This window comes from Drosophila willistoni (assembly GCF_018902025.1).
Source record: "Drosophila willistoni isolate 14030-0811.24 chromosome 2L unlocalized genomic scaffold, UCI_dwil_1.1 Seg168, whole genome shotgun sequence".
NCBI lineage: Eukaryota > Metazoa > Arthropoda > Insecta > Diptera > Drosophilidae > Drosophila > Drosophila willistoni.
In genome coordinates, this window is record NW_025814047.1 from 11,783,657 (window position 1) to 11,807,209 (window position 23,553).

The 23,553-nt window shown below is 39.0% G+C and overlaps 2 protein-coding genes and 1 long non-coding RNA gene across 3 annotated transcripts; 2 read left to right on the forward strand and 1 right to left on the reverse strand.

The window, feature by feature from the left end:
- Positions 1-7,801: 7,801 nt before the first annotated feature.
- Positions 7,802-11,232, reverse strand: LOC6652122 (FAS-associated factor 1). Its single transcript, XM_002074502.4, has 13 exons — positions 11,043-11,232; positions 10,880-10,948; positions 10,501-10,738; positions 10,298-10,438; positions 10,056-10,245; positions 9,790-9,991; positions 9,650-9,735; positions 9,475-9,596; positions 9,109-9,409; positions 8,913-9,058; positions 8,588-8,862; positions 8,406-8,528; positions 7,802-8,098 (listed from the first exon to the last, which is right to left on the reverse strand). Exons 1-13 carry the CDS (start codon positions 11,082-11,084, stop codon positions 7,940-7,942), a joined length of 2,094 nt encoding a protein of 697 aa, XP_002074538.1. The 5' UTR covers positions 11,085-11,232; the 3' UTR covers positions 7,802-7,939.
- A 57-nt stretch (positions 11,233-11,289) lies between these two features.
- Positions 11,290-11,943, forward strand: LOC124459971. Its single transcript, XR_006953930.1, has 3 exons — positions 11,290-11,349; positions 11,417-11,456; positions 11,514-11,943. It is a non-coding gene; the product is annotated as an uncharacterized LOC124459971 (long non-coding RNA).
- Positions 11,944-12,199: 256 nt separating this feature from the next.
- On the forward strand, positions 12,200-12,951 carry LOC6652121 (translocon-associated protein subunit delta). The gene is made up of 2 exons (XM_002074501.4): positions 12,200-12,539; positions 12,615-12,951. Exons 1-2 carry the CDS (start codon positions 12,294-12,296, stop codon positions 12,873-12,875), a joined length of 507 nt encoding a protein of 168 aa, XP_002074537.1. The 5' UTR covers positions 12,200-12,293; the 3' UTR covers positions 12,876-12,951.
- The last annotated feature ends 10,602 nt before the right edge of the window (positions 12,952-23,553 follow it).

Genomic DNA, 23,553 nt, shown 5'->3' on the forward strand with positions numbered 1-23,553 from the left:
ACAGGTGGATATCTCCTGCGAGCTGCGCAAGCTTTGGAGTCTTGAAGCTTTATATGATAACTTATACACATATACATATTCAAGTGCACACTTATGTTTGGTTGCTTACATATTTAATTGTTTATGCTTGCATCAAAATGTTACAAGTTGAGCTCTTTGTATTGATTGATTTATGGTATGGATATACTACACCTCCCTTTTTTTTAGAAAATAACGTAATATTATGTAGTTATTTATTGATTAATGAAATTCAAGTCTGATCAGACAAATTTTCTTTCCCTTTTTTTATACCCTTGCAGAGGGTATTATAAAATTGGTCAGATGTTTGTAACGCACAGAAGGAGAGGTTTCCGACCCCATAAAGTATATATATTCTTGATCAGCATGTTTAAGAATAAACATCGTGTCCATCTGAAGCGGCTTCACCAAATCAGATGCACTAAAGAAAATATAATACAACTGTTCTTTGGCACAAACAACTAACCTAGCATATGACTAGAATTACAATCAGCCACACGCGTTGTGGGAAAAACACTTGTAATTGTAAACTAACCCAAACGATCACAACGGCAGGATATCAAGTGGCCGACGCCGTGCCTAAAATAATAATAATTTTTCATCCCCCGAATGCGTGGGTGTGAGTCGTACTAGAATAAGATCTCCTTAAGAACTATTGTTACCTCATAGAGCCTAAGATTTCCTATATAAACTCCGTACTTTTGTAAATAAAATCAGTTCACATTTTGAATTCAACGAATGAAGATTGGGTTATTTTCCTTCTCTCCGGGAATCCCTATTCACAGCATGAGAAGCTGAGTTGATATAGACATGTCCGTCCGTCCGTCTGTCCGTCCGTCTGTCCGTCCGTCTGTCCGTCCGTCCGTCCGTCTGTGCGTATGCGTTTTACTCAGGCGTCTTAAGAGCTATCGGGCTGAAATATTTTTCGGGGTTGTTTATTACCCGGGAAAAATAAAGTATGAAGACCATCAGGATCGGACCACTTTATCTTATAGCTCTAGAAGAACTAGAAGAAACATTTTCATAAAAATTAGAGTATGCTATGAAATTTACATATGTGATAATATTGGATATAAAACCCCAGATCCCAAAATTTGAATGTGATCGGATAAATATAACAAAAGTTACAGTCAATATAATAATCGGCTCTGCTCCCAGCTCTGCCGGCAGCGCTGCTTGCTGTCTACTACGTCTTTCGTCATCAATAGAGTACAAGCATACACACACAGACGCAACGCTACATAAACTGTATGTGTATGCGTGCGTTGGGAATGCGGGAAGAAGAACAAATTGTAAAATAGAGAGTAAAATTGTTTTGTTTGTATATTGATGAATTGAGTTGCATAAAACAAATTTTGAACATGTAAAATTATTATTACCAAGGACTGCAAGGGTATATAAACTTCGGCATAGCCGATGTTAGCTTCTTTGATATTTTCAAAATAATTTTCAATATTTACATCAACATCTAATAAACTCAACATTTCGGGACTACAGTTGGTATTTTCCAAATACTTTCGTCATCGCACGTGTCTCAGCGATGCAATATGTGGCTCCGAAGAGGCTGCTAGCATGTTAAAAAGGTCTTCATTTTGTCTAACATGAGAAGTTTTTAACGTATTAGTGTATCTGAACCTTTTGTAGTCCTTGTTTTTACATTCCTGTGCTTCTTCGGATAGCTCTCCAATTGGTAAACACTGAAATTCTTTTAAATCCTTTCCGTGAGCCAAAATCCTATGTACCATTTCCTTGCTATTTTTAACATTCAAGATAACAGTCAACCTTTTAATGATCTCTTGACTAGTCCCTGTTATTAAAGATGTCATTTTATTATTTAAAAAAAAAAAAAACTCCTTGAAGTATTTCCATCATTCGTGTTTCCGTATCCGTGCTTTGGGCAGTACACTTTCGGTCCTAGCTTGCGAGAGAGCTTGTATAATCTCCTTCCTACTCTTAATATCCACTAATGCACTAATAAATAAAATTGTCTTGAATTGTATTGACAAATACTATTTATTTAAGGATTTATACGGAATTAAGGTGATTACACTTAAGAAGTTACAAATAAACTGTCGCAAACGAGAGGACTATTTGGCACTTTATATTATATTTTTTGAAGGTAGAGCGCTAAATTGGTATTGGTTATTTTGTTATAATAAGGTAAAAACTTAATATTTACATCCAATTTGGTAAACAAAAATAAAAAGGAGCAACCTACAACTAGGACCAATTTTTCATCAACTTCAATAACATTACCTGCCTTGTCAGTTTTCCCAAAGCAGGTAATTAGCAATCTCACATTGTAGAAAGGCATATATATAAACACGTAGTATTTACAAAACAGCATTACGCAATGTTATCATTTAAATACAAAGAAGCTACAGGCAAATACGTATGCACTCTTCTTCTTCCTTATACCAGAAGCGCATTTTTTAGGCGAGGTTTCCTTAGAGTTATGGCTTCTGCATCGGTGTCCAAGGTCTCCACATATTGGGACCATAAACATATGATAGGAAATATTTCACCTACCTAGTGTATGTCCGGTATATCCGGTTGTGATACTAGTTGATCCTTGTTAGTTGTAATCCACGAAAGATAAAAAACGCCAATATTTAGTGTATTTTTTAAATGCTTCTAGTTCAATATTAAATCGTTATCGTTATTTATGAAGCATGCTATTAATAAAGAACATACTTTTCAGATGAAAAATCCAAGATCGATTGTTGAAATCGCCCAATATTCAGTTTTAAAGTTGCGATTTTTTGTAAAAATTATCATTTATTTCCATTTACTAAAAATGTCTCAACTTTGGGCGCCTCTAGCACCCATCAATCTCAACCGATTTCAAAAATTTTTTGGATTCATAATCTCTGAACTGCAGAAGCAATGACGAGAGAGAAAAGAAACAGAGATAAATGCACGAAAAACAAATTACGAAAAAAAAATAATTAATTTGACAAATTATGCAAATAAAACAAAAGGGTGTTAAGCAAAACACACCGATGGAAGCGAAAACGAACTAAGCACAATTAATAATTGAGAGCAACAATAAATTTGGAAAAAAAATCGGGGGCAGAAGCAAAAAAAAAAAACAGCTACGGACACAATATGTTTTCTGTTTCACTTGAACTTCTATATTTGAAATTCATTTTATTGTAATATATTCGAATGCTAAAAAAGTAAAAACCATACCATATCTTCAACGCTAAAAGTAGTTGGGAATTCGAAAAAAAACAACTGCAGATTCCACATTTTTTAATTTCATACTCTTGGAATCCGTCAGAATTAGTGTAAGGGGTTTGGCCTTAGAAAACTAACCGTCTCGCCCAGTTATTTTGAAAAAAAAGAGGGCTTACAGCATGTGTAATACTCCGAGTCTTATGTTTTTGGTGTTTGTCTTGATTTTAACCTTTTAAGTTAATCAAAACTTGGTTTTAGTCGGCTTGGTTCTCTCTATAGCTATTTCAAGAACCACCAAGTTCTATCATTGGCAGACTTTGCTAAAGAGTCCAGAGTTGTAATAGTCATACCATATCTTCGCTAAAACGCTAAAAGTATCTGGGAATTTAAACAACGTATGAATACGTTGTGTGCATAGTCTTGAACCCCATTAGAATTAGTTCAAATGGCTTTTGCCCTAAACAACTAACCATCACGCCTTATTGTTAAGATTGGTCACATGTTTGTAACGCACAGAAGAAGAAGCTTCCGACTTCATGAAGTGTATGTATAGCCTTGTCCGTCTTTCCGTCCGTCTGTGCAAATCAACCTCACGCCGCCATCTTAAGAGCTATCGGGATGAAACTTGATACTACTTATAGCCCGGAACAGGTAAAGTATGAAAATTGTCAGGATCGGACCACTATATCATATAGTTATAGAAGAAACGTAGATAAAGAAATTGGAGTATCCCAATGAAATTTACTAATATGATGGTTTTAGATATAAAACATCAGATCCCGAAATTTCAATCAGATTGAAAAATATAGCACAATTTACAGTCAATACAAATCGGCTCTACTACGTCATTGCTTGAAATCCACAGAGTAGCTGAGCACACGCATACACACACAGACGCAACGCTACGTAAACTGTATGTGTATGCGTGCCAATCGCACCATGCAACATTGGGAAGGAGAAGGAAAAGAAATGGAAATAATACTTCTATAATATAATATAAACTTCGGCACAGCAGAAGTTAGCTTCTTTGATATTTATTATTTCTTTAGTTTAGATAAACGTAAGATCGTTGCTTCTAGTTGCTTGAGTAATGGTAACTTAAATATAGTCGATATTCAATTATGAAAAATTAAAAAGTCGCTATACGAGCCCGAGTCAAACACACTACAAGCATTTTTAATGCGGGCTCGGATCTAGGCTTAAACTTCGAATGGCACACGACTTAACTTTAAGACTGATACCGACAGCTGCGCTCACAAATACAGACATTTACTTGACAAGTATTAGTTTTTAACTTCACGTCGAACGGTGCTGACGTGTCAAATAATGTATGTTACAAGATTGTTAGATGTCACATAATTGTTGAGTGTTCTTGTATTTTATTGTAGTTGCCCTGAGGATAACAACACAAAGGTCGCAAAAACTACCACAAATAAATTTATTTAAAACCAGAGGGCCGGGGCTAACTTTGACCGCGTCAACGTTTGTATACCCTTGCTAGTTTTTTATTACTCTTCCCCTACCATAGGAAATAAATATTAATGAAAGAGACCGTTTTCCACCGATCGTTCCTATGGTAGCTATATGATATAGTCACCCGATTTTAATCAAATTCAGCACATTAACAGACATATTAAACTACCAAATTTTAAATTTGAAAGCAATGGCGTCAAAAGTAACAAAGTTATTGACAAAAGTCACTGTTTTCGACCGATCGAGCTATTAGATATAGTTACCCTCAGCAAATAACAAAATTGACAAAAGTCATTTTTCGTGACTTTGCCGTTTGTATGGGAGCTATATGATATAGTGATCCAATCCAGCTCAATCCGATATGTACAAACTTAAAATGTTTTGTTAATCCTTTATACCAGAACATCAATTTGGTTTTCAACGGCATCACGCACCCCAGAGCAATGTCACCGTACTGTGAACAAGGTGCTCTGCTCCTTCGATGATAAGCAGTATATCTCGGCAGTTTTTCTGGACGTCTTTTTTTTGGCACGATAGACTTCTTCACAAATTCAAATTAAAATCATACTTCGCCCATAGGCTCATTTACGTTAGGTGTAAGAGCTCGATGTTGAGGATTAAACGCATACAATCAGACGTCTCTAAGGTATGCAGACGATACTGCCTTTGTTGCTTCCGCTCCAGACCGTTCGGTGGTCAACACGTATAAGCCGCACCATATGACTTTCAAAACTCGCAGGCTCAACTGTCGGACTTAATGGGACGGTACTCTCGAGTGTCGACAAGGTGAAGTACCCTGGCCTTACCGTTGACAGGCATTTAACAAGGCTATTCTAAGGCCTGTATTTATTATGTACTTATTGCACACAACTCTGGGGCATAGCGTCTAACTCAAACATTAAAATTCTGCCGCGATTCCAGAGCAAGCTTCTAGGCAGACTTGTTAAAGCGCCTTCTTACGAGAGAGATCTGTAGATATTGCATTCAGTCCAGGAAGTATACCAGCTACAGCACCTAATACATTAGATGCCCGACGTCTTCAGGCTTTATTAGATGCAAATGGAACACACTCCAAATATTAGTCATTAAACCTCTACTTCCCAAGACCGCCTGCAGGCGGGCAAACTTCATTGGTCGCGCAATCTAAATTTTAAACCTGTATTTGTAGCTATTTTTATTTTATGTATTTAGGGGAATCCCAAATATTTATTTTGAAGCTTTTGAAGTTTATTATTCCACGAAAGACAGCTGCTAGAAGCATTCAATTGCCGAATTTAGTGAAAATCCCAGAAAATAATTATTTGGTGCGAAGAGTCAAATTCAAAAATTAAAAAAAAATATAATTTACTCCCATATCTCATATATTACTAGCATATTTTTGCATAAGTTAACTAATAAAAAAATGATTAAACTCATAAGAAAAAGTGTCCTGGTGGTGCAGGTAATAATGTTATTCTTCCGGGAACCCCAGATCTTGGTGCGTCTTCAAACATAGTAATTCGACTGTCCAGTATAGTGCCTAGATTCAAAAACCACATAATGATTTTTGACAACTTTTTTACTTCGCTACCACTACTTGTTTATCTGTGATCACTAGGAATTTATTCTTTGGGGACAATACGCTCAAATCGGATCCCTAATTGCAAGATACCAACAGATAATCTTTTAAAGAAACTTCCACGTGGGTACTCTGCGGAATTCTGTGGCTCAGCAGCAAATGTTGACATTTCATTAACGGTATGGAAGGACAATAAATCAGTCCGCCTTGATCCACCTATGTTGGCGCTAAGCCATTTCAAAATGAAGTGCCTTCGAAAACCACTGTCACACGATTTGTGCGCTCAGAAAAAAAATGTGTTGATATTGATTGTCCCAATTCAATAAATGAATACAACATACATCTGTCTCTATGGACTCATAGGTCGATACAAAATTTCTTAGAAAACTTTAAAGTATACAAATCAAGTATTCACACATTTGCTTGATGTTGCGATGGTAAATGCTTATATATTTATTGTTTCACAAAATTAACAAGCCGGACCCCAAAGATCCCGAATATCAACTGCCAAATTTTCGAACACAAGTTGCAAAAGTGCTTTGTACATCAAAAAACGATGTCAAAGCTCCTGGACGTACTCTCGCAAATACTCAGAAAAAAGGTTACGGAAAAAAGACTTTTTTACCGCCTGATGAAATTCGCTTCGATGGAATTGAACATTTTCCTGAATATTTGCCACGTATCAACGGCAAGAAGACTTGTAAAAATACAGGATGCCCTTCCGAGACGCAGGTTATATGCCAAAAATGTAATATTAATCTTTGCTTATCGGTGCAAAAAAATTGTTTCTTTGATTTTCATCACAAATAAACTAAACTTATCTTTATATTTATGCATATTCTCGAATATTTGTGCACTAATTTTGAAGTTTTTCGTAAATAATAAACAACAGCCCAAAAAACTATGCAGTAAACATTTTTTTTGGCAATGTTTCCCAAGACCGCCTCTAGGCGGGGTTAGGATTTGACCCAATATATCCTGAATCTCGAGGAACCAAAAATTTTTCCAGAACAAATATTTTTTTTTACCCGTAACCAGTGCAAAAATAATTTTTTTTTTAAAATCAAAAATTTGGGAAGTAGAAGGTTAAAAAACATTTTGCAAACAATTAATTGACAGTGTGAATTTCGCCGAATTACCTTTTTTTGTTTCTTTTATATTCTTTTAGCCTTTGTGCCTTATGTTTATTAAGAATACTGTAAATTATAAGTTAACAAAAAAGTTTTTTGAAAAAAAGTAAAGTTTTGTAATAAATTAAAAGCTGATAAATGAATTTGTGTGACTTTTTTCATTTTGCAAAGAATTATTTGACAAATTGTATATAAAACCAAGAAAAACTGCATACAAGAAATTTTATAACATTTTAAAACACTTTTTAAGATTTAAATTATAAACAATTATTCATAACTTTTTAAATATGACTCAAGAGACAATTTAAATTTTCAGTTCAGTTTGATTTCTTGTAAACATTTTCTATAGATACTATCTACATACGTCCTGAGATAGATCTCTGTCAGAATACAAAGTTCATGTCACAATGTTTTTTAGGAGTTTGAAATAAAATTATATAACTACACACTGTGGACACAGAAATTTATGCCTTTATTGCAAACTCCACAAATTCAAAAAAAAAAAAGGTGAACAGAAATGCGCAAAATCAAAAAATTTATGTCTAAAAGAAAAGCTCTAACAAAAAAAAAAAAAACAGAATCATCGTTCTTCTAGTATAACAGTTTCCTGTGGATATAGTTTGAGGGCTTCGAGCGTTTGACTGGAGTCAATCGAGGTTAAATCACGACGGGGCCAGCCACTAAATATCTTATACTCCTCAATAAGGAAACCATTGGCAGTGACAAAATTAAGCAGATCCTGTAAGAAACAAAAATAATTGTGATCAGAATAAAATGTGTACAAAAATGTAACAGGTTAGTGTTCCACCTGTTGAAATGTTAAAAGAAAAATTAAATTTTTCTGATCTTTTGTTTTAGAAAAAGACAATCACGAACATTTTAAAATTGAAAATATATCCCTAGCAATACACGCATAGAGGAACTTTTTCGAAAAAATTTTAAATTTAATAATCTGAGTAAAACTAGCTTTAAATGGCAATTGTCCTATCTGAGGGGGGACCCCACCCCCTTAGAAACAGCGGAGCTATCTTTGTACACATACATACCTGTAAAGTGTCTTGTGTATAAAAACGACGTTCCAGATAATGGCCAGTGGGTTTTCGAACACGTACTTTGGATATATTTGATGTTTCAAGTTGTGAAGGCTCTTGAGGTAAAGATTGTTCCGCCTAAATAAGATAAATTTTAAATTAACCTTAATTTTACAAAAATTGCTTGCGCTACTTACTGCAAACCGAATGGTTTCGCGTCGAGCGTCTTCCTCAGCCCTTTCTGATTCAATGCGTTTACTTTCTGCTGCCTGTGCTGCCTCTTTTTGTCGCTTAGCTGCGTCTTTGGCCATATCGGCCTGTAAGGTGGCCTCATAAGCTTGATCTTGTTCGGCTTTGACCTGATCTCGTGCTGCTCGTTCGATGTCATCGCGAATTTCAACTTGCAATTGCTCTTCGTACATCTCGCAAGTGGCCATAACACGAATTAACAGTTCATCTAAGCCAAGATTACCTGAAATAAAATATATTATGTAACTGTCTGAAATGGTAGATAAAACTTACCATGAATCACAGATAGTACTTCGCAATGGCGACCCAACTGGCGGGTTTTTCCCACCAGCATTATGGCAGGCATTTTATCGAGTTTAATATTTCGAGCCGTCAATGAGGCGTTGCTACTTATGCATGCCGTTAGTGAAGAAAGAAACCTGCCAAGACATTATTTATTTTATAAACTAATATAACAGGTTGGGCTTACATATCTTTGTTGCTCTCATACGTCATATCCCAGCCAAACAGAACAAAATTTTCCCTGAATGTTTGAATAATGCTCTCATGTTTCATCAAATGATCACAGAATACATTTGTCAGAATACTTTCACCATGATGCAAATAAATGGCTAACATTTTCCGCTGTTTAGCTGGCTTGTGGCAGGCTAAACGCAAGGCATCCTCTAAGCTGCCAACAAAGAAATCTGCATGGGGCTCGCCATAACGCTGCTTATAATTCTCGACGAACTGTGTAGAGCCCTGTATTTCGTTGTCAGTATTATTGGGAACTAAAAAGAGTGAATTTGTTTCTGACCTAAATAATCCAGATATTTTTATTTTAAGAATTTATTACTTAAATGCCTAGTTATTGGTTGCGAAGGTGGAGAGTCAGAGAATATATATTCAGCGTTATTAAAATCAGTGGCATCCTCAAATTCATCCGCGGAACTTCCACTATCCACAGTTACCGGTTCACTGCGAATTGAACAGTTAACTTTTGTTCCTTTTTTGTTTCTTAATTAACAAACCTGCTATTGAGAACACTTGTATTATTTGGCAGACGATTTGCACTACTCCGCAGCACAAAGGTATGAGACATTTCAATTCCTGATTGCTAAAATGGCATATGATAAATTAATATAATTGTACTTATAATTTTATAACTAACCGCTAGTGTAGTGTCATTTTCACAACGGCTGGGCCAGCCAGACCATTCCTGATGCCTAACGGGAATATTTGTTATATAATAGACATTGGTTTTCAGCTCATGAATTGTAGTGCGGCCAGTTAGGTGTAGGGGATCCATTGGAATTAAATCACATAAGATTTTAATAGTAAACATTTTGTCCATCCGTTGAGAAATATCATCTCTAGATAATAATAATAGATTTATTAACAAGTCAACGAAAACGCTTTTCGAAAATAAAATCTTACTGTTCAGTATCCATAAACCCATCATTTGTTATATCTACTAAAATCAGTTCATTTTCGGGAGCTAAGTCTAGATTACAAATTTGCGTTTCCGGCAACTGCGCATCACTGGCTTTTGATGGAGGCCAACCCCTTAAAGCCTGACGGCATTGTGGAACTTGCGTTACATCGAAAATTTTGCGTTTCAGTTGCTCTGCAAATAATGAAAACTCAGATAACTCCTCTTTTTTTTTTTAGGTGCATACCTATGGTTGCATTTATGGGCAAACGTAAGTCATACATCTGCTGATTAAAGTGTATGTTAAAAATTATGGTATTCTGGTTGTTGGATTGCCTAGATGGATCTAAGTTAATACTTGATGTTAACTCGGCCAGCATGTGTGAAGCTAATTGTGTAAAAAAAAAACAAAGTAAGGGATTGTCTAAATTCACTAAGAAGAAAGCTCACTGGGAAATCCTTGTTGATTCGTATTTTGAAGATGAATTACTTCAGAGAAGACTCCCGCATTAGCCGTCAAAGCTCCACTATTAACAAGTGAAGATGGCCCAGGCATTTCATCATAATTTGGAGCCGTGAATCCATTTGTATTTAAGTCTTGGTTTTGATCTGTGGTTCTTGGCTCTTTCCGATGGATAGGATTAGATAGCGGAGTGTCATCGTGTGGCATTACACGGCTTAAAGCGTCCTTCAAGATATGTAAACGAAAACGCAATTGAAATTACGCATACGCATGTGTCGTGACAAACCCAGAGCAAGACGGGCGGAGAAAGATACGAGTCTTATAGACAAAGAAAAAAGCAATTTAACGGCAGAGAACTTAACTTACCATAAGATTCCAATTGACAGCCTCTAGATGAGAAAAAGCTTCTCCAACGTCATCTATGCCAGTGATAGCCTGAACAAAACGTTTTTTAAAAGAATTTTTGGCAAATACCATCTTTACCCAATCGCATATATGTACATATTAAGAAAAAACAATTTGCGTTTACCTGGAAACTAGCCAAGGTTTCTTCTTTATTCTCTGCTGACATTTGATTTTGTTTCTGTTTCTGTTTATTTTATTTACTTGAGCTTATGTTTAGAATTTGTAAATTCTTTCTACAACCAACTACTAGAAACAACATACATCGATGTTAAAAAACGGAACTTATCCAGTAGTATTGGGACGATGTAGAATAATACTGGGAAATATTATGGAAAATTATTTATTTCGATACTACTATTTGTCAAAGCTATCGATATTTAAAATATACAACCAAAAACATGGCCGTAAAGATAACGACGCTGTTACCATAAGTAAGTGATGGTTCACTGAAACAATTTGACATTTTGAATTTCTATTATTGTTAATTGCTATTTGAAGTCTCATTCCAGCTAGAGTGCTCACCGCCTTGACAAATGCCGTTCGTCAGAAAATCTCCTTAAAGTTGATCAAATATTGATAAAATTACATTTCTTAGATATTCCAGAGGTGACAATCGGCCATCTTCTGTCCGGGGTTCGGCCCGGACTATCGCGCCGAAATTTTTCCATCTAAGAAATATGTTCATAACTTTCGAGACGTTCCTGCATCAGGCGGTTCGATTGACATTTTTATCGATACACTGAAAATTTGTAACTTACTGGAAAAAATTGGCCATTCACAACAAAAATATACGCAATGAATGACAAAAAGTAAACAGAAAAAAAAATATTTATAAATTTGGCAACAAATTTTATTACATATTAGACGGCAACGAACTTTTGTCCATAAAACTATCGAAAGCAAAGAATTATGTGAGTTGATTACATATTTAGTTTCACTATTTTATCGTGTGGAAATCTGGCGTTACTGTAAAAACTACGACATGAAAAGAATATGATTGCAAATGTTTTGTGGGTAGGAATGAGCTTACGTATGTATAATCTTAATAATATATATAAAGTGCCATAGGTACTATCTATATATTGTTCTAGGATGGGAATCGCTGTTTCAATTATACTGTTAATGCTAGCCGTTCCACATGGATGGACCGTCTGAAAGAGAGGGTCAATGGTGATTTGTGGGAATCTGGTGTTAAAGTAAATTATTGATATTTGCGTGTTCATTTTCTTATCGTTGCAATTGTACGTACAAGTTTTGATGTTAACTTGGATGTTAGTGATTTGACGTGGCGGTGGAGAAAGAGACAGCACATATATTGTTGCCAAGTTGTTACTAAAATTTTTTAATCTTGGTTTTAAAAAATCGCAAAAGAGTAATGTTTGCTCAGTTTTTTGCTATCTATTTGGTTGCCGTGCTAGCGTGTCAAGCTTCACGTGCATATGCCAGTTGCGAAGCCACAGTCAAGTCTTTTTCATCTCACGATGCTACAATTCTGACTCAGTTGGGCTATATTGCTGAGTTCTCAATAGAATGCAACCCAAAGTCGGAGCTCAGCCTGTTTGCTGAACTCCCAAGTGGCAAAGTTGTACCTGTGGCTAAAATAAGAGACAACAAATACCAGGTTAGGTTACCATTTACCCTTTTAATTTTTTTTGCAAAACTATGTTCCTTTCTAAATATTCGTTATTATGTGTAGGTGAGCTGGGTGGAGGAACTTAGTACAGCCAGAGGTGGTAACATCGAGCTACGACTTTTCGATGAAGATGGTTATACATATTTGCGTAAAGCGATTCGTAATGGCGACAAGGTGTCTTCTGTGAAATCGCTGCTAGACATTACAGTCTCTATAAAGAATGCTTACAAAGGACCCTGGGTCAAGGCTGAACTTTTAGCTGCCTTCTTAGTCGGCGGCATGGCTTATTTTGCCGTCACAAATAAAAGCAAAGTGCAAGCCTAAGAAATACCCTATCACATCAATAAATCTTAACCATTTTGAAAGTTCCAAATTAAAAAAAAATATTTCAAATAGAAAATTGCTAAAAATAAAAGATAATTTAATTGTGCTTTAAAAATTTTCCTTTCTAAATTTAAAGTAATTCGGAAGAAACCGGAAGAAGATTTGGCGCTTTCATTTACATACAGTAAGTCGATTTTCTGATGAACGGCATTTTCAAGTAGGTGAGCAATCTATGTATGTATGTATGTATGTATGTACATATATCGTATATAGTGGAAAGTGTTTTTTTTTTTTTAGTTTTTTATGAATTTAAAATATGAAAAGTGAGAAACGCTTTGTCATTACGAGAGCACTTTTTCTATTTCATATACAGTATGTCCAATAATTGTTTGCAAAATGAAAAAAGTTACACAAGTTTAACTTCAACAGCGAAAAATGAACGAGGAGGCCTTTTTGTACAAAAAATTTTTATAAACTTTTATTAACATAGGTATTGACTATAGGAAAGTAAAAAAAAATTCAAGAATTCCAAGAAACACGTCAAAGAAATGCAAAAATCAGCACAGAGGCAATCTTGACTCTGTCTATTAATTGTTTGCAAAATGCAAACCCTGGTCGAAGAATGTCAAAAGGAAAACTAACGGAACGTCAAAACCAAAAACGACCTGTTACAAGTTTTTCCCAAGTCTTCTTTGCACTCATTCTTTTCAAAAAATTTCTTTGGTTGATCACACGTCCTTCTTATTTTTGCTTTTTACAATGCCTGGTAAACGAACTGATGAAAATTTAATACAACTGGTGTATTTTAATCATAGCAAGGGCAAGACTTCGAAATTGGCCGAAATGTTTAATATTAAATTAAGAACAGTATATAATATTATAAGTCGTGCGGAAAAGGACAATAGGCTGGAATTGCACAGCTCTAAGGGCAGACCATGAAAGCTCTCCAGACAAGATTGTTCCCATATTTTAAAATCTGTGGAAAATAAAGCGGATACAAGCCTCCGGGAGTTAGCTGAGGACATTAAAATTAATCTCAAAAAGACCGTGTGTCCTGAGACTGTCCGAAAAGTATTGAATGTCCACAAGTATTCTTCGTATGTTGCCAGAAAAAAGCCTTTGCTGTCAGGTATAATCATTGAAAAAAGACTGAACTTTGCTGTATTGAACGCAGTTTTATTATTTTTCTGCAGATGATCTTGGAACCCAACATCGTGCTCACCGCAAAACCATTTTACTTCATACATATGTATGTATGTACATACAAATTAAGATTCTCCAGTCCTGTTGCGGGTGAAGATTAGGTTGAGAGGTGAACTGTACCTCTTATTGCTGGCCACGTGCTCAGACAATAAAACAAATTATTTAACGGCCAAGTGCCGGGGTGAATATTTGTTTAAGCGACTTATCGGAAGAGCGCTGTACTGACCATTGCAGCTATAGCGCGCTGATACAACTGTAAAGTTGTAATTGCGTGGGCTGATTATAAACTTATGAAATATCCTATATTAAGTGTTATTTGTTAACTACTCCCCCTTCAAGTATAAGGCCGTCCTCGGCCGATCCGATCCCGGCGACGACTTCTCGTAACCGTTTTGCAGACTTCTTTGCACCGATGAGTCGACAAAGAGTGAGGCCAATGCAGATCAAAGCACAGCATATGGCTCCGATGATGAATGCCACACGATAGGCCTGATCAGTTCCGGCGTTTTTTTGGAATTGCTGTATCACCTCCAGATTACGTTTATTCAAACGATGAAGGTAAGGGAGGCTGAGGACATCTTGGGTGGCAGTGATGTTCAGCAAGGGAGAATTGGCAATACCCGGGACTCTATTGCGCACGTTGTTGTGATTGTAAAACAGAGTCCCGTTAATTGCGACTCGGATTCCGAACGTGATGAGATGCGTGCCTTGTACCTGGATCTCAGTGCCGTTGTCCACCTGAATCCTTGCGGACCCGTCGTTGAGGATTATGATTCCGTCATCTACATGGGTGATTATTTCCAGGTTGCTCGGCTGGATCTCGCAGTGTGCCGTGACACCTGCATGGAGCTCTTTGGCACATGAACTTTCCAAAGCCAGACGACAAAATGTGGCTCCAGGTGAAGCGGCGCAACTCTGTAGTGTGTGGGTTTCTCCATCGCATTCGGCTATGACGTTGTCAAACAATCGCACTATGAAGTTCTTGTGGATAACAGGATAAATCGTGATCTTTCTGCAAGCTCTTTTAATCTTGGGGAATTTAATTATAAAGTGTATCGTGTTAATGGATTGAAGAACTTTTACGGACGCAACGGACATAAGATCTCCTATGGGAGTGTTGGTGGGTTCCTCTAGCCAAATTGATTTCAAATCTGAGTGGTCCAAAATGTTTGGGCTAACAATGTTGGCCGTTGCCAGAGTAATAGCAAGCATTAAATTTTGCAACTCCATCATTAGCATTCTGTTTCTAGACAGTAGTGTTTCATATAAATGGCCAGTGTCAACCTGTGAGTCTTTGGCTATCTTGAGAATTTTGTTGACAGTAATTGTTAACTGATTAAGCTGGTCCTGAACTCTAGTGTTTATTTCTATCTGTCTATTATTGGCGTTTATCAATTGCATTTCAGTGAACCTAGTCTGCTCTAAATCCTCGGCATCGGGTGTACCCGCCACAACCTTTAGTATGGATCCTAGGAACTCTAAGCTCCTGGCGACTCTATGGTGCGTGGCTAACGCCTCCAATAGGTCTTGTAGATGTGCCGTGTCCACAATTATAAGTTTTTTCATGTGGGATTGCGGGAACATGTCAATTAATTTGACCGTTTCTTCCACCATTCGCGCGTACTCGGAGAGGTTTGCCGAGTGCCTGGCATAGGCGTATTCCTTCCATACCAAGATTTCGCCGTCGACGATGGGAATGTACTTGGCACGCGAGTAGTCGATGACATGTGCCGAAGCCAGGGATAAGGAGAGGAATAGTATGGATCCAAACCTGTGAAATGAGGTTGTTTTCTTATTTTTTCGCAATTTTTCTGTTTTTTTTTTTACGGCCCACCACCAAGAAAGTTTGTAAAAATTATGCCAAGTGGCTAAAAGTACGTTGAACAACTATATCTAACTTATACGAGTTTGCCTAGTGGCTTAAAAAAGGTGTACAAAAAAGACAAGGGAGTCACCTTAGGTTGTCCTTGTGGACCACCCTCCCTTTAATGAGGACCTCGGTCCCCAGGTCTGCTTCCACTGCCTTCTCATCACATAAAGGTGTGAGTTTGTTTCCGAGCCGTCGGTTATACTTGACCAAAACTCTGTCACCAACGTCGAAGACCCTATTCTGCCGATTTGCGTTCTCCCTAGCTCTGAGCATCGTCTGAGCCTTTCTGATCTTTTCTTGTATTTTTCCTTGTGGCTCATCTGGGTGAGCCTGAACCACATCGACTGGTCTCTGGTCGGTGACCGAATGGATCGACTTATTGTACTCAGTTGTAGCCAGTAAAATGACTTCTACAGTGTCATTTATGCCTCTGTCAATCTTTAGGCATCTGGCTAGCTCTAACAGGGTGCTGTGAAAGCGCTCAACCTGTCCATTTGAGATGCTATGCAATGGTGGTGCATTTGAAATGCTGACCCCATAGTTGTTTGCGAGCATAGTTACTATGGTCTCTGAATTCAATGACAGTTCATTGTCACAGTAAATGGATCTGGCTTTAGGAAAAAAATTCATGATTTGCATTAGAGCTGGCTTCAGATCCACAATGGTTCTTGAGGGGATCGGTTGGACAATAGCAAAATTAGAGAACTTGTCGATGCAAGTTAGAAAGTATTTCTTGTCAGTGGAGAAAATGTCTATGTGTAACATCTCTCCTACATGTGAGGGGATCGGTGTCTCTCCAAGCTCTTGTTTTTTGGGGTGTCTATCATATTTAGCCCTAGCACATGTTTTGCAATTTTGTACTATTTCATTGGCAATTCTTGCCATCTTTGGAAAATAGTACTCCGAGAGTACCTGCTTAATATTTTCCTGTGCAGACCAATGGGCCCTATTATGCTCGGCTGTGAGGATTTCCCTTCTATCTCCCACCGCAATTACATCCACTACGCGATTTTTGCAATGCCAGAACTTTGTGGCCGGGTATCTACGAACCAATGAATCTTGTATCATTGCAAGCGTGTGTAAGTTACAGTGGAGAGCATTTACGCATTTGGGTGAAACTACATCTTCGAGCTCGTCTAGCAGCGATTCGATACAAGTATAGCTGATCAACTAGCGTTTCTTATTTCCAAAAAGAATAAAACTTTGTTTTAAGGGTAAACGCGCCTCTTCTAGCACTATTTGGTTTTAAAAACAATTCAAGGGTTTGTCTGTTGTCTCAATGGTGTTGGTGAGAGATACCTCACTGTGAATCGTTGCTGCGCAGGACTCAATTTCTTGTTCATTCACAGCGTTGAGCTGCTGTCTTGACAAGGCATCCGCAACCAGATTGTCCTTGCCGGGTTTATAGAAGATACGTGCATTAGACTCATCAATGCGCGCTTTCCACCTTTTGATCTTCGCATTTGGATTGGATTCCGAAACTGCGAAGGTCAAGGGTTGATGGTCAGTTATTAATGATATTAATGTCTTTTACCCCATACAAATAGTGCCTTAACTTGGCAATTAACTCTCTCATCTGTCTCCTCTTGAGACAGGACTGCACCTATGCCGTGAGCCGAAGCATCAATCGTTAGATCGAATGGCTTCTTAAAATCGGGGGTACCTGAGCACTACATTCTCAGATGACAAAATGTCGCGCAACTTCTGAAACGCCCTTTGCTGCACTTCAGAGAATTGAACCTTTATATTTCTGGACCTATGCTTACTGACTGCTCCATTTTTACCCTTCAAAATATTGGAGATGGGTCTTGCTATTGCGGCGAAGTCCCCAATGAAACATCTGTAATAACTTGCGAGGCCTAGAAATGATCTGACCTCGAACATTGTTTTAGGTTCTGGATACTCCTGTATTGGCTTAACCTTTTCAGGATCCGTCGTGGTGCCAGTGCTGGTGACTATGAAACCAAGAAAGTTCACGCTTTTCTTAAAAAATCGTGACTTTTCGATGGAGACCCTCATGTTTGCTTCGTGTAAGCTTTTTAGGACCCAATCTACGTGTTTAATGTGGGAGTCCTCATCTTCTGAAAAGATGATTACGTGATCGACATAAACATAGCAAAATTTGCCAATCTGCTCTCGCAGTATGTCGTCGATGGTTCTTTGGAAGATGCTTGCTGCATTCTTTAATCCAAAGGGGAGCCTTTTGAACTCGTATTTCCCCCCGTTTACAGAGAAAGAGGTTTTTTCGCGGTCGCGTTCAGCGAGTATGATCTGGTGATAACCAGACTTGAGGTCTAATGTTGAAAAGAATTTGGCTCTTCCCAAATTCCCCAATATCATTGATATATTTGGCATAGGGTATTTGTCAGACACGGTTCTTTCGTTAAGTTTACGAAAGTCCATTACCAACCTCATTTTCCTATTGCCCGCTTCATCAGTGCCCTTCTTGTCTACTACCCATATTGGGTTATTGTAGGGAAAACTGACTTTTGAATTATATCATTTTTTAGCAGATCTTTGATTTCTTTATTAACGAAATCAGCTGCTCCCATTGGATATGGGTAAAGCCTGGCATAGATCGGTTGCTCATCTGTGGTCCTAATGGTGGCCACGACTGATGTGTTATACGGCAACGCTTCGTCTGGGTCTGCGAAGGCCTTTTGTCTGGTCTTTAGCATTTTCAAAAAGGAACTTCTGGCTAATGAGGATGCCTCTGCACAGTCTACATTTGTGAAATTTACATTTTTGCACGTGTGGAAGGTGATTTGTTCGACCTCCATGCCCCATTTAAGCTGTCCTGAAGCTAGACAAAGCGAAGCAGCTGCCTGCTTTAGCAGGTCAAGGCCTATAATCCCATCGAAAGTTGACAAGTCTGGCAGAATAAAAAAGGTTGCCTTTAACCCAAACATTGCAACAAAGCATTTGTGTGTAATTTGTGTCTCGCCGTGAATGGAATGAATTTTTAAGGGGGACTCTACAGAGTGGACGCCTTTTAACCCTTCATGTGGCCGAATGAAATTCTTGGCCGCGCCCGTGTCTATGAGGAATCGCATGTGAGTCCCTGCTATTCTTCGTCTGATGACGGGTAGCAGGGATTTACTCCTAGAAAATTGAGGGCATCAGAGTCATAACTAGCATCGTCATTGATTTGTGCCGCTGCGCTAGAGGCCGCATCAGTGTACGCCTCTGCTTCCTGTCCCGCGTCTTGCGTGACGTGATTCAATCTTTGCTGATTTCTCTGACCGCCTGTGCGGTCGGATGCGGGGTTCTTCCTATTCGCGTAAACCGGGGCCTGAGTGGGCTGCAAAACACTTGAGAAGGAAGGATCGACCTCCATGGGCACCGGTGCACCATTATTATTATGCTGCCTACTGCTTCGTTGATCCATCTGCACTGGGGCCTTATTTTGCTTGCTAAAGTGTGGATTCTTGGTACTGCTAGCTTGTGTTTCGGCTTGCCGCGAATGCCTCTCCTGTTGGTGACCCTGCGCTTTTGCATGCGGCTTGCGCTCTTTGTCCTCTAGACTTTTTGCGAAATTAGCCGCAAATGTGTACCTATCATGATTTGACTCAACTTCTTGCGCGAGAGCTAGCGCTGAAGGCAAATCTCTGGGCTTTGCTGCAAAGAGCACATCTGTAAGACTGCGCTTGAGACCCGATATGAACACACGCAACGCATCGTCACGGAATTTTTCACATAGGCCCTTTGCTAAAGTTGGCTCATATGACATGTTAACTTTGTTAGTGAGAAGAGTGAGTTTCTTCTCTACCTCGTCGTAGTACTGGAGCAGGGACAGGCCACCTTGCCTCAAGGTACCTAATTCCTGTTCAATGACGTGAATGGGTCTCTTGTCACTGTATGTGAAATCTAGGCGATTTATTATCGCATCAAAATTCAATACTGTACCAAATGAGGCCAGCACCGCGTCTGCGGGGCCCGTGATCTTGCTTCTTATAATGATAACAGCCTGGTAATGACGAGAACTGCCATTATGTGGTCTAAAGATCTCGTAAGCGGCTAATGCTGCCTGCCTCCAAGATACATAAGCTTCCTGTACTCCTGCAAACTCAGGTAAACATTTGACGGCATCTAGTGGCTCGTCACAGCGAATGTCGTTTCTAATTCCTATAGCAGCATATGCTACTACTTGTGGGGCGGCAACGTTTGCTGCTGCTATTTGTTGAGCCAACTCATTAATTCTTTGGGTCAACGCTCGCTCCCTCTGCTCGTTTGCAGCGGCCTGTTCAGCTAAAGCACTGCTGACAGCCGACCTTATTACTTCCCTAAGCTGATCTGGATCCATTTTACCTAATGGGGGGAAACTGCAGGGAGAGGTCTTGTAGCCGAGGCTTCGATGCGAATGTCACAGTCGGAATCTGAGTCGCTAAAGTGCTTGCGAGGTGTTCTGTATTGGCTGAACATGCGCAGGCCAGTGGCCGCGAAAAGCAAAACAGGTCGAATTACGTCGTAGCTCTGAACCACGAGAACTGTATGTATTGATATAGCACAATTTTAGACACAGAAAGTAACACAAAGTAATTTTAATAACGAACTGGATGATAAATTGTTTTAACTAGAATTCTCAAGGCAGTCACTCTCACAAGTTTTAGAAACCTAGTTCAGATTACTGTTATTAATTATGATCTGTTGCAATATTAAACACTCACAAGTACTAAACTAATTTTTACAAAAAATTAAGACTTTTGTATAAGAAAAAATTTTGGCTAGAGTATCCACTTACATGATTCAACTAGCACAAAAAAAAATATTTCTTTATTATGTTGGTCACTCGCAGCTCCCTCGCTGCTGTCTTAATTTTTTGTTGGTCACTCGCAGCTCCCTCGCTGCTGTCTTATTTGTTGTTGCTTGTTGCAGATCCTGTGCTGCTGTTTGGTTATTAGTAGATGTGGAGTCCGACCACTAGTTGGGCGCCAATTACAATACTCCAGTCCTGTTAAGGGTGAAGATTAGGTTGAGAGGCAAACTGAGCCTCTTATTGCTGGCCTTGGGCTCAGACAATAAAACAAATTATTTTACGGCTAAGTGCCGGAGTGAATATTTATTTAAGCGACTTACTGGAAGAGCGCTGTATTCAAACTGATTTTTTAATACATAGAATATTTCACTTAAGCTAAGCCAAAATTCGCATCACGCCACAATGTCATGGTCGGCAAGCCGACTCAGCAAATCTTCGGCGATAACGGAAACTCTTGCAGCAAAACAAAAGTGTCCGGTTACCGTCGCTGACCATTGCAGCTATAGCGCGCTGATACAATTTATGCAATGTCGCAATTGCGAGGGCTGCTACTTAACTTATGGAGCACGCGATAGCGAGGGTAGATTATGAACTTATAAAATATCCTATGTTAAGTGTTACTTGTTAACTACTCCCCCTTCAAGTGTAAGGCCGTCCTCGGCCGACCCAATCCCGGCGACGACTTCTCGTAACTGCATTGCAGACTTCTTTGCACCGATGAGTCGACAAAGAGTGAGGCCAATGCAGATCAAAGCACAGCATATGGCTCCGATGATGAATGCCACACGATAGGCCTGATCAGTTCCGGCGTTTTTTTGGAATTGCTGTATCACCTCCAGATTACGTTTATTCAAACGATGAAGGTAAGGGAGGCTGAGGACATCTTGGGTGGCAGTGATGTTCAGCAAGGGAGAATTGGCAATACCCGGGACTCTATTGCGCACGTTGTTGTGATTGTAAAACAGAGTCCCGTTAATTGCGACTCGGATTCCGAACGTGATGAGATGCGTGCCTTGTACCTGGATCTCAGTGCCGTTGTCCACCTGAATCCTTGCGGACCCGTCGTTGAGGATTATGATTCCGTCATCTACATGGGTGATTATTTCCAGGTTGCTCGGCTGGACTCGCAGTGTGCCGTGACACCTGCATGGAGCTCTTTGGCACATGAACTTTCCAAAGCCAGACGACAAAATGTGGCTCCAGGTGAAGCGGCGCAACTCTGTAGTGTGTGGGTTTCTCCATCGCATTCGGCTATGACGTTGTCAAACAATCGCACTATGAAGTTCTTGTGGATAACAGGATAAATCGTGATCTTTCTGCAAGCTCTTTTAATCTTGGGGAATTTAATTATAAAGTGTATCGTGTTAATGGATTGAAGAACTTTTACGGACGCAACGGACATAAGATCTCCTATGGGAGTGTTGGTGGGTTCCTCTAGCCAAATTGATTTCAAATCTGAGTGGTCCAAAATGTTTGGGCTAACAATGTTGGCCGTTGCCAGAGTAATAGCAAGCATTAAATTTTGCAACTCCATCATTAGCATTCTGTTTCTAGACAGTAGTGTTTCATATAAATGGCCAGTGTCAACCTGTGAGTCTTTGGCTATCTTGAGAATTTTGTTGACAGTAATTGTTAACTGATTAAGCTGGTCCTCAACTCTAGTGTTTATTTCTATCTGTCTATTATTGGCGTTTATCAATTGCATTTCAGTGAACCTAGTCTGCTCTAAATCCTCGGCATCGGGTGTACCCGCCACAACCTTTAGTATGGATCCTAGGAACTCTAAGCTCCTGGCGACTCTATGGTGCGTGCCTAACGCCTCCAATAGGTCTTGTAGATGTGCCGTGTCCACAATTATAAGTTTTTTCATGTGGGATTGCGGGAACATGTCAATTAAATTGACCGTTTCTTCCACCATTCGCGCGTACTCGGAGAGGTTTGCCGAGTGCCTGGCATAGGCGTATTCCTCCAATACCAAGATTTCGCCGTCGACGATGGGAATGTACTTGGCACGCGAGTAGTCGATGACATGTGCCGAAGCCAGGGATAAGGAGAGGAATAGTATGGATCCAAACCTGTGAAATGAGGTTGTTTTCTTATTTTTTCGCAATTTTTCTGTTTTTCTTTTTACGGCCCACCACCAAGAAAGTTTGTAAAAATTATGCCAAGTGGCTAAAAGTACGTTGAACAACTATATCTAACTTATACGAGTTTGCCTAGTGGCTTAAAAAAGGTGTACAAAAAAGACAAGGGAGTCACCTTAGGTTGTCCTTGTGGACCACCCTCCCTTTAATCACATAAAGGTGTGAGTTTGTTTCCGAGCCGTCGATTGGAATTGACCAAAACTTTGTCACCAGCGTCGAAGACCCTATTCTGCCGATTCGCGTTCTCCCTAGCTCTGAGCATCGTCTGAGCGTTTCTGATCTTTTCTTGTATTTTTTATTGTGGCTCATCTGGGTGCGCCTGAACCACATCAACTCGTCTCTGGTCGGTGACCGAATGGATCGACTTATTGTACTCAGTTGTAGCCAGTAAAATGACTTCTACGGCGTCATTTATGCCTTTATCGATCTTTAGGCATCTGGCTAGCTCTAACAGAGTGCTGTGAAAGCGCTCAACCTGTCCATTTGAGATGCTATGCAATGGTGGTGCATTTGAAATGCTGACCCCATAGTTGTTTGCGAGCATAGTTACTATGGTCTCTGAATTCAATGACAGTTCATTGTCACAGTAAATGGATCTGGCTTTAGGAAAAAAATTCATGATTTGCATTAGAGCTGGCTTCAGATCCACAATGGTTCTTGAGGGGATTGATGCAAGTTAGAAAGTATGTCCTGTCAGTGGAGAAA